The sequence below is a fragment of the Leucoraja erinacea genome, chromosome 2, assembly GCF_028641065.1.
Source record: "Leucoraja erinacea ecotype New England chromosome 2, Leri_hhj_1, whole genome shotgun sequence".
In the NCBI taxonomy this organism is placed as follows: domain Eukaryota; kingdom Metazoa; phylum Chordata; class Chondrichthyes; order Rajiformes; family Rajidae; genus Leucoraja; species Leucoraja erinaceus.
The window spans coordinates 106,185,228-106,200,460 of NC_073378.1; the positions used below are offsets into that span (position 1 = coordinate 106,185,228).

Sequence of the window (15,233 nt, forward strand, 5' to 3'; positions counted from 1 at the left end):
AAGGCCAATCAGCTAAGTGGATACAGCTGCTGGTGATTGGCCTCTCATGGCCTATCAACTGGTGATAGGGATCAGAGCGATATCCAAGGAAGGGGGTGCTGTCACAGGCTGCAGGAGGTGGGCATGGTCCTCAATGAGTGTTTCTACTGTGGAGAAGCACATGGAGACTAGGGATGATGTGGCAGTTAGTGCAGAAGTCTTCAGGATAATCCGTATCCTGGTCAAGGAGGTATTGGATGGCCTCGGATGTATGAAGGTAGATAAATCTCCTGGGCCTGATCAGATATATACAAGGACAGTGTGGGAAGCTAGATAAGAATTGTGGAAGCGCTAGCTGAGATGTATGAATCATCATTAGACATGGGTGAGGTTCTGGAAGACTAGAGGTAGTGCCTTTATTTAAGAAGGGCTGCCCAAGTAAAAGTCTGGGTGCTATAAACCAGTGAGCCTAACACCTGTAGAAGGTAAATTACTGGAGTGAATTCTGAAGAATTAGGTAAATATTCATTAGGATAGAAACACGGGAGATTAGTTGGGGGTGGGTGCGCAGCGATACGGCTGCCCTGCCAGCAGCGTGTTTGTTATTTCCACTTTTTTTTGTTTTTTTAATGTGTCCAAATGTTTGTTTTAGTGTCTCTCGGTATGTCCTGTGTGGGGGGTGGTGAGGGGGGTTAAGGGAGGAACCGCTTTTGGTCGCCTCCTCCACGGAGAGGTGACTTTTTTCATGTTGCCTCCCTCGCGGCCTAACACCATGGATTGGAGCAGCCTTTCCCGGAGTCTGGCCCAGAGTTTCAGCAGCGGGGATTTTCATCGCGGAGTTGGCGAGCCCTTGCCAGTGTTGCCAGAAGGGAGTGCTCCGATCGCTGGCCCGCGGACTGTTACATCCTGAAGCCGCAGTCTGTGGAGCTTCTAGCCGCGGGTGCGGCGTCCGGAGCCTGGGATCCCTCGTTGCGAATCCCCGGAGAAGAGCTCGGACCGCTGGCCCGTGGCCTATAACATCCTGTAGCCACGGTCTGCAGAGCTTCTAGCTGCAGGCGTGATGTGGCGTGGACTTCCATCTGTATTGTGTGTTCTTTTTTTATTGTGCCGCTGCTGGTAAATTCATTTCACTGCACTTATATGTGTATGTGATTAATAAAACTGATTGGTTGATTGATTGATTGATTGTGTATATATTTGATTGAGTTTTTTGAAGAGGTAACCAAAAGGTTTAATGAGGCCAAAATCATTGACATTGTCTATATGGACGACAGCAAGGCCTCTGATAAGGTTCTGCATGATAGGCTACCCAGGAAGGTTAGATCGCCTGCAATCCAGGGAGAGGCATCAAACTGAATACAGAATTGACTTCATGGAAGAGGGTGGACGTGGAAAGGTGTTCTTTGGACTGGAGGCCTGAGATGAGTAGTGTGTCTCAGGAATCGTGCTGGGGGCCTTTGCTGTTTGTGCTATATATAAAGGATTTGGATGAGAATGTACAAGGCATACAAAGGCATGATTGGTAAGTTTGCAGATGACACTTACATGGGTGGTGTCATAGATGGGGAAGATGATTATCAAAAATTACTGCAGGCTCTTGATTAGCTGGGTTCATGGAGTTCCCACCTGCCTTAAAGGACATCAACATTACTGGTGTCCAAGCAGAATAAGATGATGTGCCTTGATGACTACCATTAGCAGTAGCATTAACATTCATGGTGTGAAGTATTTTGAGAGGTTGATTATGATGCATGTCAACTCCTTAGTAAGGACCTGGATCTACTACAGTTGTACAAGACGTTGGTGAGGCCACTTGGAGTACTCTTGGTCACCCTGCTATAGGTAGGATATCATTAAGATGGAAAGAGTTCAGAGAAGGTTTACAAGGATGTTGAATGGACTTGAGGGGTTCAGCTATAGAGAGAGGTTGGGCAGGTTAGGACTGTATTCACTGGAACCCAGGAGGCAGAAGGTAGATTTTATAGAGGTGCATAAAATCACGAGGAAGATAGGATGAATGACATTACAAAAACATGGTTGAGGGAGGATCAGAACTGCCAGTACAATGTTCCAGGGTATTAACGATACAGGAAGGATAGATATGTAGCTGAACAAAGAGGATGGACTGCATTTTTGATGAGGCAGAACATGGTGGAATTTAGAGGGGATAATCCAGGGAGAACATATATGGGTGAAGCAATATGGATGGAATTTAGAAATAAGGAGAGGATGATCATCTTTGATGGGATTACATTATAGGTCCTCCAATATGCAGTGGAGATTAGAGGAATCAATATGTAGGGAGATTGCAGATAGCTGTAAGAATAATAGAATTGCAATAGTAAGTGTTTTCCACTTTGCTTCTTTTCACCAGAAATGCCATCTCGTTTCTAAGTATTTACCAGTTTTTTTGGCTGCATTCCGGCTGTTATAAAGCTATGACAGCTAGTTTAGCCTGTGGGTATGGCTTAAGCAGCCAGCAATATGTTTCCGAGGGTGCTGAGACATCAATGTGAGATCTTGTTAATCATATCAGAACCATTTTCGTTTAATGAATGTGTTTCCATCTGGAATATATACTCAAGATCATTGTTTGCCATATCTATTTTTGTTTTAATCAATCTACTCCTTCTGATCCTTTCTCCTATTATTTATTTTTTCTTCTAACTCCATCACCATATTTTAATCTAAACACACTGCGCAGGAGGAACTCAGCAGGTCAGGCAACATCTGGAGAGGAAATGGACAGGCAGCATTTCAGGTCCGGACCTTTTTTAGACTGGGTCTGAAGAAAGGTCGAAACCTAAAACATTGTCTGATACCTCTGAACCTTCTGAATTTTGTAGTCGGTAGGGCAGTACTCTGCATATCGCCAACTTGGACAATTTTTACATTTTTATCAAGCCAATTAACCTACAAACCTGTACGTTTTTGGAGTGTGGGAGGAAGCCGAAGATCTCGGAGAAAACCCACGCAGATCACAGGGAGAACGTACAAACTCCATACAGACAGCACCCGTAGTCGGGATCGAACCCGGGTCTCTGGCGCTGCAATTTTGCTGTAAGGCAGCAACTCTGCCGCTGTGCCACCGTGACTGCATGTGTGTTTCCGGCATTTTAATTGGTTTTGTTTTTATTTCAGATTTACGGCACAAGCAGTGTTTTTAATTTTCAGTTATGTTTTATTTTTTCATCACTGCACTATCAGATGGGATCAGACTGAAAGGGGATACAAGAGAAACAGAGAGAGAGGTGTATGTGTAAATGCGTGAAGCTTGTCAGATTAACTTGCTCAGTTGCAGGCATAAGGAGTCGCATGGGAATGTCGTACAACATCACTGTTTTGGCTCAAAATGGGACAGGATTGGGTACAGGAAAGCTGTCAGGAAACCTGATCAACCAAAGGAAATACATTATTGTTTAAAAAAATATTTCCTTTGGAAGCTGAGTGTGCAACCCTGGAACAATATGGGTGGCGAGAAGGGATTTTCTGCCCTTCCAACTAATAAATGACTGTTAAAAGTTTGCAATTTTAAAAAAAGTTACAGATTATGTTATTCTAGACTTTGCTTTAAGAAACCAATACCAGATTGCGGGATTATTGGCTGTGTGACCAACATTGGTCAGTGATGAATAAGTGAAATCTACCCAAGACTGGTGAGCCCATTGAATTGCTTCCCTCTGTTCATTTGCATTGCCAGGCTTTTGCTTGAATTGAATATATGTTTTAAAAACAGTGATTTTTCTTTTGACCGTACATGGTGAACAAAAGGTTTTGTTTTTTATTTTAAAGTCAAATACAAAGTCAGGAATGGAAGACTTATCTGACAAAGACCGTTTGAAAATGGAGATAGAGCAACTCAAGAAAGAACTACCTTTACAGAGGATGCTGGTAAGAACTACTGTTTAAGATTTCAGACCAGTGGCTTGTCAGTTCTTGTATTTCCTGTTGCTGTTTTATGGGGTTATAGATTTCTTGTATCTCCATACTGTTGAGATTCATTTCTGCACTTAAACAGTAAGTTTCCCAGCAGTGTAAATGAAATCCTATTATAGGTCAAGAATGTGAGAAACTAATTGAAATTTAAAGCACATATTAACAGACAATTATAATCTTCTGTAATAATAAGAACTCTTCCATTGATCAATATTGATGCAGCACAGAGATCTGGCTGATTCTCATTAACTTTGGGGCCTTGCGCATGTTATTCTTCTTCACTTTCAGCACACGTAGTCAGTTCAAAGGAAATCTAACATAAAAATAGAAAAAGCTGGAAGATGTAGCATATCAGTTAAATCACACCGCCCAATGTGTCAGGAGCACTGCCAGCAAGACCTCTGTTGCATTTACTGGTTCTCTCACAGCAACAGGATAGAGCAGTATATCAGAGGTTCTTCACAGAAGCTGACAACTTAATTTTTCAAGTGTTGTACACTATGACTTCCTGCCAATTGCAATGTGAAAATGGCCATTTGATTTGTTTTAGTAACACAGTTTAACACTAAACCATTGAGAGGGACACCAGATATCACATTCACAGGATTTTTTTTTACATCCAGGTAGATGCTTTCATCCAAAAAAATCTGATTATGATGAAGATACTTTATTGTCACTTGCACCTAGGTACAGTGACATTAATTGGTTATGCAAACAAAATACGCAAAAGAGTCGCCACAGAGGCACAGACAAAGTTACAAAAAGTACTCATCCCTTCTTTGTCTCCCCCCTCCCCACCAGGTCCCCCTTTGTTGTAGGCACCCCCTCTACATAGAAAATAGGTGCAGGAGGAGACCATTCAGCCCTTTGAGCCAGCACTGCCATTCATTGTGATTATGGCTGATCGTCCCCAATCAATAACCTGTGCCTGCCTTCTCCCCATATCCCTTTATTCCACTAGCCCCGAGAGCTCAATCTAACTCTCTCTTAAATCCATCCAGTGATTTGGCCTCCACTGCCCTCTGTGGCAGGGAATTCCATAAATTCACAACTCTCTGGGTGAAAAAGCTTTTTCTCACCTCAGTCTTAAATGGCCTCCTCTTTATTCTAAGACTGTGGCCCCTGGTTCTGGACTCGATCAAAATTGGGAACATTTTTCCTGCATCTAGCTTGTCTAGTCCTTTTATAATTTTATATGTTTCTATAAGATCCCCCTCATCCTTCTAAACTCCAGTGAACACAAGCCTAGTCTTTTCAATCTTTCCTCATATGGCAGTCCCGCCATCCCAGGGATCAATCTCGTGAACCTATGCTGCACTGCCTCAATCACAAGCATGTCATTCCTCAAATTAGGAGAACAAAACTGTACACAATACTCCAGATGTGGTCTCACCAGAGCCCTATACAACTGCAGAAGAACCTCGCTACTCCTATACTGAAATCGTCTTGTTATGAAGGCCCACATTCCATTAGCTTTCTTCACTGCCTGCTATACCTGCACGCCAATTTTCAGTGACCGGTGTACAAGGACACCCAGGTCTCGCTGTATCTCCACCTTACCTAACCTAACCCCATTGAGATAATAACCTGCCCCCTTGTTTTTTCCACAAAAAACCTCACATTTATCTATCTTATACTGCATCTGCCACGCATCTGCCCACTCACTCAACCTGTCCAGGTCAACCTGCAACCTCCTAACATCCTCTTCACAGTTCACACTGCCACCCAGCTTTGTGTCATCCGCAAACTTGCTAGTGTTGCTCCTAATCCCCTCTTCCAAATCATTAATATATATGGTAAACAGTTGTGGCCCCAACACCGAGCCTTGCGGCACTCCACTCGCCACTGTCAGCCATTCTGAATAGGACCCGTTCACTCCTACTCTTTGCTTCCTGTCTTTCAACCAATTTTCTATCCACGTCAACACCCTACCCCCAATACCATGTGCTCTAATTTTAGTCACCAGTCTCCCGTGCGGGACCTTATCAAAGGCTTTCTGAAAGTCTAGATACACTACATCCACTGGCACCCCTTCATCCATTTTACTTGTCACATCTTCAAAAAATTCCAGAAGATTAGTCAAGCATGATTTTCCTTTCATAAATCCATGCTGACTTGGACTAATCCTTTTACTGTTAGGTAGTTGAGGCTCGGACTATCCCAACGTTTAAGAAACAGTTAGACATGTACATGGATAAGACAAGTTTGGAGGGATATGGACCAAATGCGGTGAGGTGGAACTAGTGCAGCTGGAACATGTTGGCCTGTTTCCACAATGTGTTACTCTGACGCCAGGACTCTGACCACCAGGACTCCTACCTTGAGGTTCTGAGATCGAGGGACTCTGACCCCATCCCGACCTCTGGGACTTCGACCACCTCGCTACGTGCTGCTTCTCCATATGCCGCGCCGCCCTGTGAGAGCCTTTTAGCTGCACGTGGTTCACTCTGACCGACACCCTCTGACTGTGTAGCATTCCCTCACCACTGATCCAAAGTTTCAGCTAGATTTTCTGCTTCTGCCTTAGAGGCAAGAGTACCACCCTCTATGCAAATGTGGTTACCACTCCCTATTTGACATTGGTAATATGTTTAAATTCTAAGAAGCCTCCATTTAGCCAATGGCGCTTATTGTTTCACATTGAACCATTTCAGGTATCCAAGTGTGCAGAGGAACTGAAGGACTACATTGAATCACAGTCTGCAGAAGATCCTTTGGTAAAGGGAATCCCCGAGGACAGGAATCCCTTCAAGGAGAAAGGAGGCTGTGTGGTCACATAACATGGAAGAGTTATCAGGATATTTCCACAACCTAATGACCAAAGTGCAATGAAACCTGCCGATGCTAAAGCTGGAAGATTGTCCAATAGACTTGTTATCTCTGTTGGCATGGTATCGTTATACGTTAAATCTAAGCAAAAGATACAAAGTGGATTGGGCATTGAAGGCGAAGGATATCTGTGGGAAGGGGAGGGAATAGGATCAGTAGAACTAAAAGGAGTATGGGAATAGGAAGGGTCTGTTCCTGTACTATACTTCTCTATCACAGACAGGGAGGGATCTTGGTGCAATGCGTTGGGAGGATCATAGGGCGTGGCAAAGGGTGGGTTGAGGGTGGTTGAGGGTATTTATGGAGAATTGCAGGCAAAAGGAACCATGGGTAGAGGGAGCATTGTGGGAGAGGATCAGAAATTGGTGAGGGAAAAGAAATGTGCAGCTTGGCTGAGATCCCATTATTGTGATGATCATGGTGGGATTTGATTTTTGGGGGGGGTGATCAACTGTTGGGGTGGGTGAATGGGGCATCCCACTTTGTCTCTCTTTAGTTTTAGTTTTAGTTTAGCTTAGAGATCAGCACGGAAACAGGCCCTTTGTCACACCGAGTCCACGCCGACCAGTGTTTCCCGCACAATAACACTACCCTACACACACTAGGGACAATTTTACACTTATACCAAGCCAACTAACCTACAAACCTTGCACGTCTTTGGAGTGTTGGAGGAAACTAAAGATCTCGGAGAAACCCCCCACGGTCATGGGGAGAACGCACAAACTGCGTACAGACGGCACCCATAGTCATGATCGAACCCAGGTCTCCGGTGCCGCAATCGCTGTAAGGCAGCAACTCTATCGCTGCGCCACCCATAGCATCTCTTCTTTCTTCCCTCTGTCTAGAATGCCTGGGTTTATAGGGAGCAGGCTGATGGCCAAACCAATATCAGCTAATTGCTCCCAGCGGTTACCAATGACACCGGGGATTGCCGTCTCCTGGCCTGTCTGCCAGTGATAGGGATCAGAGCAGCATCCAAGGAAGGGGGAGCTCTCATACCTGCATATTTGGAAATTTTCCACCAGATGATGGCCCAGAAGTAAAATAGCACCTTTATTAACCAATAATCCCCCTTAACCAATAGGTTTCCCCTGCTACTTCAACTCTTTTCTTTCGGCATCCATAGGACCTGAACACCTTATAGAGTCAGAGCGCCATACAGCATGGAAATTGGCCCATTGGCCCAACAAGCCCATGCCGACCAAGATGCCTCATCTACACTAGTCCAACCTGCCTGCTTTGGCTTGTATACCTCTATATCCATGTACCTGTCCAAATGTCTTTTAAATATTGTCATATTATCTGCCTCAACTAGCAGTCTGAAGAAGGGTCTTGACCAGAAACATCACCCATTCCTTCTCTCCAGATATGGTGCCTGTCCTGCTGAGCTTTTTGTGTCTGCCTCTTTTGCAGCTCGTTCCAAATGCCCACCTCCTTCTGTGTGGGAAAAAACGTGCACCCCAGGGGAAACCAAAGTCCTCTAATTCTTGATTCCCCTAAACTGGGTACTCATAAACTGTGCATTCACCGTCAATTACCATCATGGTTTTATACAATATTTATATGCAAGACAGTACCCAGTTCTATCCTATTCTGTTCCAGGTCTCAGCTTTGCCATAACATTATAAGCCATGCAATTTCCTATTACCATCCTGATTTCCCATGCTTCATGTATTTACACGCATAGATTCTCTTCAATCTTGGTGTACTCTCTTTTATCTGATCCCATGCAATACTCTTCATAATCTTAATCTCATGATATTTATCATAGCCATGCCTGTGGCCCCCATTGAGGCCATTCTGTCCCTGGGAAGGTCAATGTAGCACAGACAATTTTACATGAATACGATTCATCCTGATACCTTTGCAATTGGAGCAGTTGTTGCTTGGCGAAGGTTTAAATTAATGTTTTTTTTTTTAAAAGGCAACCATGATAAAACAATGGGATTGGAACTATATAGAAAGAGAAAACACAAGTTATGAGTAAAGATTTCACAAGGAGAAGCAAGTAAAATTGCTGAACAGAATGCAGATTTTGATATTTGTATATAAACTCATAAAGATTATTTTTAAGTAAGAAATTTATTTTGTAATGGAAGAAGCAATATAAATACAGCGAGAGAGTTGAAAGCAAAATGCTACAGATTCTGGAAATCTGCAGTAAAATAAACTGTTGGACATTAATGATTCACAAGGGTGGCTATAAACTGGATTGGCAGGGGAGGGGGGACAGGATTCAAAGCAGGACTGAGGCAGATGAAGGCTGGAAGACAGGACGGAAGTTGATGGAAGAAGGTTCAGTGGACAGAATAGGCAGAAGCATGGCAGGGAGCGAGGTAGGACAAGTGGATTAAATTGCATTTATTTTAATATGAGAGGCCTCACAGTCAAGGTGGATGAGTTCATGGTGTGGAGAGGGCTAGCAGGTTAATGTTTCAGGGGACAGGTAACACAGGAGAGACAGCAGTGGGGATAAAAGAGGTTGGGGATGTTGCTTTATTGATTAAGGAGAAGGCATGGGAGAAATTTGAGGATGTTACAAATGGTTCCTTTAGTAAGGCAGTATGGGTGGTGTTGAGAAATAAAAAGGAGATGAGCAATGGGAATTAGACAAGCAAATATGCCAGCAGACTGCAGGCAGCTGCAAGACTAATAGGGTTGTCATAGTAGGGAGTTTAACTCTTTCAATATAGACTGGGACTGTCATAGTGTCAACAGCTTAGATGTTGTGGAATTTGTGGAATTTATCAAATGTGTTCAGGAAAGCTGGGAAGGGTAAGTGACTGAAGAGTTTTTTTGTGAGCCTTTTGGAACCAGCGACTGCTGTTTTATTAGCCTTAAAATAGTTAAGAGTAAAGACAGGGCAGCCGCACAAATTAAAATTCTGACGGGGTAAGGACAATTTTGATGGTATTAGACAGGAACTTGTTCAGGATGATTGGAGTAGGTTGTTTATGGGCAAAGGAACGTGGGATTCTTTTAAAATTGTGATGACAAAAGTTCAAGGCATATGTGTTTCAGTGTGAGTGAAGGGCAAGGCAGATGGGTGGATGGAAGCTTGGATGACGAGAGAAATCGAGGCTTTGGTCAGAGAATGAAGGAGGTATGGGGTAGGTATAGGCAGCTGAGAACAAGTGTATCCCTGGCAGTGTTTCGGGAACTGAGGAGTCAATTTAAGAAGGAAATCAGGAGGGCAAAAAGGGGGCAGAAGATAGCTCTGGCAGATAATATTAAGGAAAATCCAAAGAGATTGTATATACATTAAGAGAAAGAATGTAACTAGAGGGGGAATAGGGCCCATCAGAAACCAAAGCAGCCAACTCTGTGTGGAGCTGCAGGAGATGGGCAAGGTCCTCAATGAGTATTTCTCCTCTGTTTTTACCATGAAGACAGATATGAAGCAGGGCAATTTGGGGCAATCAATGGAGATGTTTTAAAGACAGTCTGTATTATGGTCAAAGTGATGCTGAACATCCTAAAGCATATGAAGGTAGATAAATCTCCCGGGCTTGTTCAGATATATCCAAGGAAGCTAGAGATGAAATTGCGAGAGCCCTGACTGAGATATATGAATCATTGCATGAGGCACCAGAAGACTGGAGTGTGGCTAGTATTGTGCCTCTTTTATGAAGGACTGCAAGGAAAGGCCTGGCAACAATAGACAGGTGAGCCTAAAATCTGAGGTAGTCAAATTGCTGGAGAGTACTCTGAGGGATAAGGTATATATGTATTTGGATAGACAGGGGATGACTAGGGATAGTCAGCATAGTTTTGTACATGGGGGATCGTGTGTTACGAATCTGATTGATTTGCTTGAAGATATCAATAAACTCAGTGCTCCAGGCCCACAACAAAAGGGAGAACATTGATGTGCCCTCTAGGGGGCCCATAGCCAAACTGTATTCTCAGTCACTGAGGTTGAGGTCAGAAGAAATGTGTAAGAAGGAACTGCAGATGCTGGTTTAAACCAAAGATAGACACAAAAAGCTGGAGGAACTCAGCAGTCAGAAGGTCTTTAATGAGGGTGTATTCGGTGACAATGGTGTGTCTGGGCAAGTTCTTGAAAATTGCATGGATCACTGGCTGTAGATTTTGTGGGAATCTCTAACCTCATTATTAAGGACCAAGGTTCCCACCTGCTTTAAAAGGACATCGATATTACTGGTGTCCAAGCAGAATAAGTTGATGTGCCTTGATAACTACCAACTGGTAGCATTAACATTCATGGTGTGAAGTGTTTTGAGAGGTTGATTGTGATGCATCCCCTTCTGACTTCTGAGTTCCTCCAGCTTTTTGTGTCTATCTTTGGTTTAAACCAGCATCTGCAGTTCCTTCTTACACATTTCTTCTGACCTCAACTTCTTAGTAAGGACCCAGATCCACTTCAGTTTGCTAACCATTTACAGATTAACAGGGGATATGATTTCACTGGCTCTCCACTCTGCACTGGACTATTTGGACAATAAGAAGATTCCACAACATCCTCCCGTCCAAATTCATCATCAAAGTTAGAAAACTGAGTCTTTGCTCATCCCCATGTAATTGGATCCTCAACCTCCTCATCGACATCAGTACGAATTGACAACAACACTTCCTTCTCAATAATCATCAACCCAGTAGCACCACAAAGCTCAGTGCACTGTCCTCTGTTCTACTCTCGTTGACCAGAATTACTGGTAATGATAAATCTGAGTACAGGAGGGAGATTGAAATTCTGATTAAATGGTGCCAGAACAACACTATTGCTGTTAGCATTAGACAAAGGACAACGGACATTTATTGTCACATACACCAATTGGTTTAGTGAAATTTGAGTTGCCATTGCAGCACACAATTAAACCATGGGTCTGACGAATTCAGGAGGGGAAAGCTGGGGATCAGCAAACCAGTCTTCATGGACAGGTTGGCAATGGAGGGAGCCAACAGCTTCAAGTTCACGCATATGCATATCTCTGAAAGCCTGTCCTGGGTCCAGCATATTGATGCAATCACACAGAAAGATCATCAATATCTCTACTTCCTTCGAAGATTGAGGAGGATTGGTATGTTGCCAAATACTCCATTGAACCTCTACAGGTGTACAGCAGAGAGAATACTGGTTGCATCACAGCCTGAATACTCACATGTTCAGGAAGGAAGGAAAGTACAGTGAGTGGTAGACATTTCCCAGTCCATCACAGCAACTGATCTCCCACCATCAAAGGGAACTATATGAGGTCTCACCTCAAAAGGGCAGTCAGTTTCATCAACGGCCCTGGGCATTCTCTCACTTTTCTCCTACCATCACAAAGAAGATACAAAAACCTGGAAACTGTGACCACCAAGATCAAAGAACACCTTTTCCCCAGCAGCTATCATAGTCTTAAACACGATACAACACTAACCTTAATAATTATGATCCTGTGGAATGTGCCTTAATTTGCACCAGGGACTTCAGTTTTACGCTATTATGGATACTAGTATTATGCTATTATTTATTTTATTATTAATTATTATGCAAGTATAAGTTTGTTGTTGTGTTTGCAGACCTATTAAGCTGCAGCAAGTAAGAATATCACTGTTCTGTTGTTGGCATATATATCAATTAAATAATTTACCCTTGACCTGAGAAGTTAACTCTGCCTTGTGCTCCACTGCATTTATCTATTCTGCTGTGTATTCCCAGCATTTTCCATTCAGTTACCAATAACATACTTGTGGCCAACGCTAACAGTGGAATATGAGCTAAACTGATTACAAAACATTAAGAACAGATAGTGTATGAAATATGGGAGATACAGGAAACTAGGGTTGCTGAAATGTTCAGCAAAAAGCTAAGCACTAAAGGAAGTTAAGGGTTAGGTGGCATCTGTGGAGGGAATGGACAAACAATGTTTAGTTCAATACCCTGTTCCTCCAATTTGCACTGGGCCTCACTCTGACAGTGGAGGAGGCCAGGACAGAAAGGTCAGTGTGGGAATGGGAGGGGGAGTTAAAGTGTTTGGCAACTGGGAGATCAAGTAAATTTAAGCGGACTGAGCAGAGGTGTTCAGCCTAAACTATTGCCGAGCCTGTGCTTGGTGTCGCCAGTATACAGGAGACCACACCTGGAACAGCGGATACAGTAGTTGAGGTTGGAGGAGGTGCAAGTGAACCTCTGCCTCACATGAAAAGATGTTGGGGTCCTTGGATGGAGTCGAGGGGGGAAGTTAAGGGACAGGTGTTGCATCTCCTGCTGTTGCAGGGCAAAGTACCTGGAGAGGGTTGGTTTGGGTGGGAAGGGATGATTTGACCAGGGAGTTGCGGAATGCATGGTCTCTGCGGAAAGCGGAAAGGGGTCTAGATGGGAAGATGTAGTTAGGAATGGGATCCCGTTGGAGGTGGTGAAAATGTCAGAGGATTATGTGCTGTATGTGACGGCTGATGAGGTGGAAGGTGAGGACAAGGGGAACTCTCCTTGTTACGAATGGGAGGAGGGGAATAAGTGCTGGGCTGCAGGATATCGAGGAGACCTTAGTGAGGGCCTCATCTATAATGGAAGAGTGGAACCCCTGTTCCCTAAAGAATGAGGAAATATTCGATTACCTGGTATGGCACACCTCAGCTTGGGCACAGATGCGGCATAGATGGAGGAACTGGGAGTATTAGGTGGATGCAGGTGAGGATGATGTCATTGCAGATGGGTAGAGTAAGTGACAAAGCCTGAAAGTGAAAAGGATACAAAGGGTTGTCAGATCAGAAAAGATGTGGGGGAGTGAAATGTAAAGCTTGAACGAGGAAAATGCTGGAAGAGGGTATGGGAAAGGAAGGGGTAAAAGGGAAATATAAGACTGGGAATGAGAGTTGAGCATATTGTGGAGGACAAAGGAGTGGGGAGATTTTAGTGGTGAGAGGGTGGGAGAAAGGTTTGTGCAGCAGGTGGTAAGGGGGAAAGGTGGTGGAGGGTGCCCAACATAGTCGATGCAAAGATGCTATTGTTCCTGGCTGGCTGTCCAAAAACTCTATGGTCCTGGGGCCATAGACTTAAAATAAGTGGTTGACCATTCAGTGGTGAATATACAGTGGCTTGCAAAAGTATTCATACCCCTTGAACTTTTCCACATTTTGTCACGTTATAACCACAAACGTAAATGTTTTTATTGGGATTTTATGTGATAGACCAACACAAAGTGGCGCATAATTGTGAAGTGGAAGGAAAATGATACATGGTTTTCAAATTTTTTTACAAATAAAAAACTGAAAAGTGTGGCGTGCAAAAGTATTCAGCCCCCTTTACTCTGATACCCCTAAATAAAATCCAGTGCAACCAATTGCCTTCAGAAGTCACCTAATTAGTAAATAGAGTCCACTTGTGTGTAATCTAATCTCAGTATAAATACAGCTGTTCTGTGAAGGCCTCAGAGGTTTGTTAGAGAACATTAGTGAACAAACAACATCATGAAGCCCAAGGAACACACCAGACAGGTTAGGGATAAAGTTGTGGAGAAGTTTAAAGCAGGGTTAGGTTATAAAAAAAAATCCCAAGGTTTGAACATCTCACGGAGCGCTTCAATCCATCATCTGAAAATGGAAAGAGTATGGCACAACTGCAAACCTACCAAGACATGGCCGTCCACCTAAACTGACAGGCCGGGCAAGGAGAGCATTGATCAGAGAAGCAGCCAAGAGGCCCATGGTAACTCTGGAGGAGCTGCAGGGATCCATAGCTCAGGTGGGAGAATCTGCCCACAGGACAACTATTAGTTGTGCAATCCACAAATCGGCCTTTATGGAAGTGAGGCAAGAAGAAGTCCCGTTTTTGCAGTTTGCCACAAGCCATGTGGGGGAAGGTGCTCTAGTGAGATGAGACCAAAATTGAAGTTTTTGGCCTAAATGCAAAACGCTATGTGTGGGGGAAAATTAACACAGCACATCACCCTGAACACACCATCCCCACTGTGAACCATGGTGGTGGCAGCATCATGCTGTGGGGATGCTTTTCTTCAGCAGGGACAGGGAAGCTGGTCAGAGTTGATGGGAAGATGGATGGAGCCAAATACAGGGCAATCTTGGAAGAAAACCTGTTAGAGTCTGCAAAAGACTTGAGACTGGGGCGGAGGTTCACCTTCCAGCAGGACAACGACCCTAAACATACAGCCAGAGCTACAATGGAATGGTTTAGATCAAAGCATATTCATGTGTTAGAATGGCCCAGTCAATGTCCAGACCTAAATCCAATTGAAAATCTCTGGCAAGACTTGAAAATTGCTGGTCACAGGCGCTCTCCATCCAATCTGACTGAGCTTGAGCTATTTTGCAAAGAAGAATGGGCTAAAATTTCAGTCTCTAGATGTGCAAAGCTGGTAGAGACATACCCCAAAAGACTTGCAGCTGTAATTGCAGCGAAAGGTGGTTCTACAAAGTATTGGCTCAGGAGGGCTGAATATTTTTGCACGCCACACTTTTCAGTTCCTAATTTGTAAAAAAATTGGAAAATCATGTATCATTTTCCTTCCACTTCACAATTATGC

The 15,233-nt window shown here is 43.7% G+C and overlaps 1 protein-coding gene across 2 annotated transcripts; it reads left to right on the plus strand.

The window, feature by feature from the left end:
- Window positions 1-2,782: 2,782 nt before the first annotated feature.
- gngt1 (guanine nucleotide binding protein (G protein), gamma transducing activity polypeptide 1) lies at window positions 2,783-12,918 on the plus strand. 2 transcript variants are annotated; one of them, XM_055662708.1, is made up of 3 exons: window positions 2,783-3,635; window positions 3,772-3,870; window positions 6,570-12,918. In XM_055662708.1, the coding sequence occupies exons 2-3, from the start codon at window positions 3,790-3,792 to the stop codon at window positions 6,693-6,695; spliced, it is 207 nt and encodes a 68-aa protein (XP_055518683.1). In that variant the 5' UTR covers window positions 2,783-3,635; window positions 3,772-3,789; the 3' UTR covers window positions 6,696-12,918. The 2 variants fall into 2 exon arrangements, with proteins under 2 accessions (XP_055518683.1, XP_055518674.1); XM_055662699.1 differs by having other exon boundaries at window positions 2,783-3,870.
- The last annotated feature ends 2,315 nt before the right edge of the window (window positions 12,919-15,233 follow it).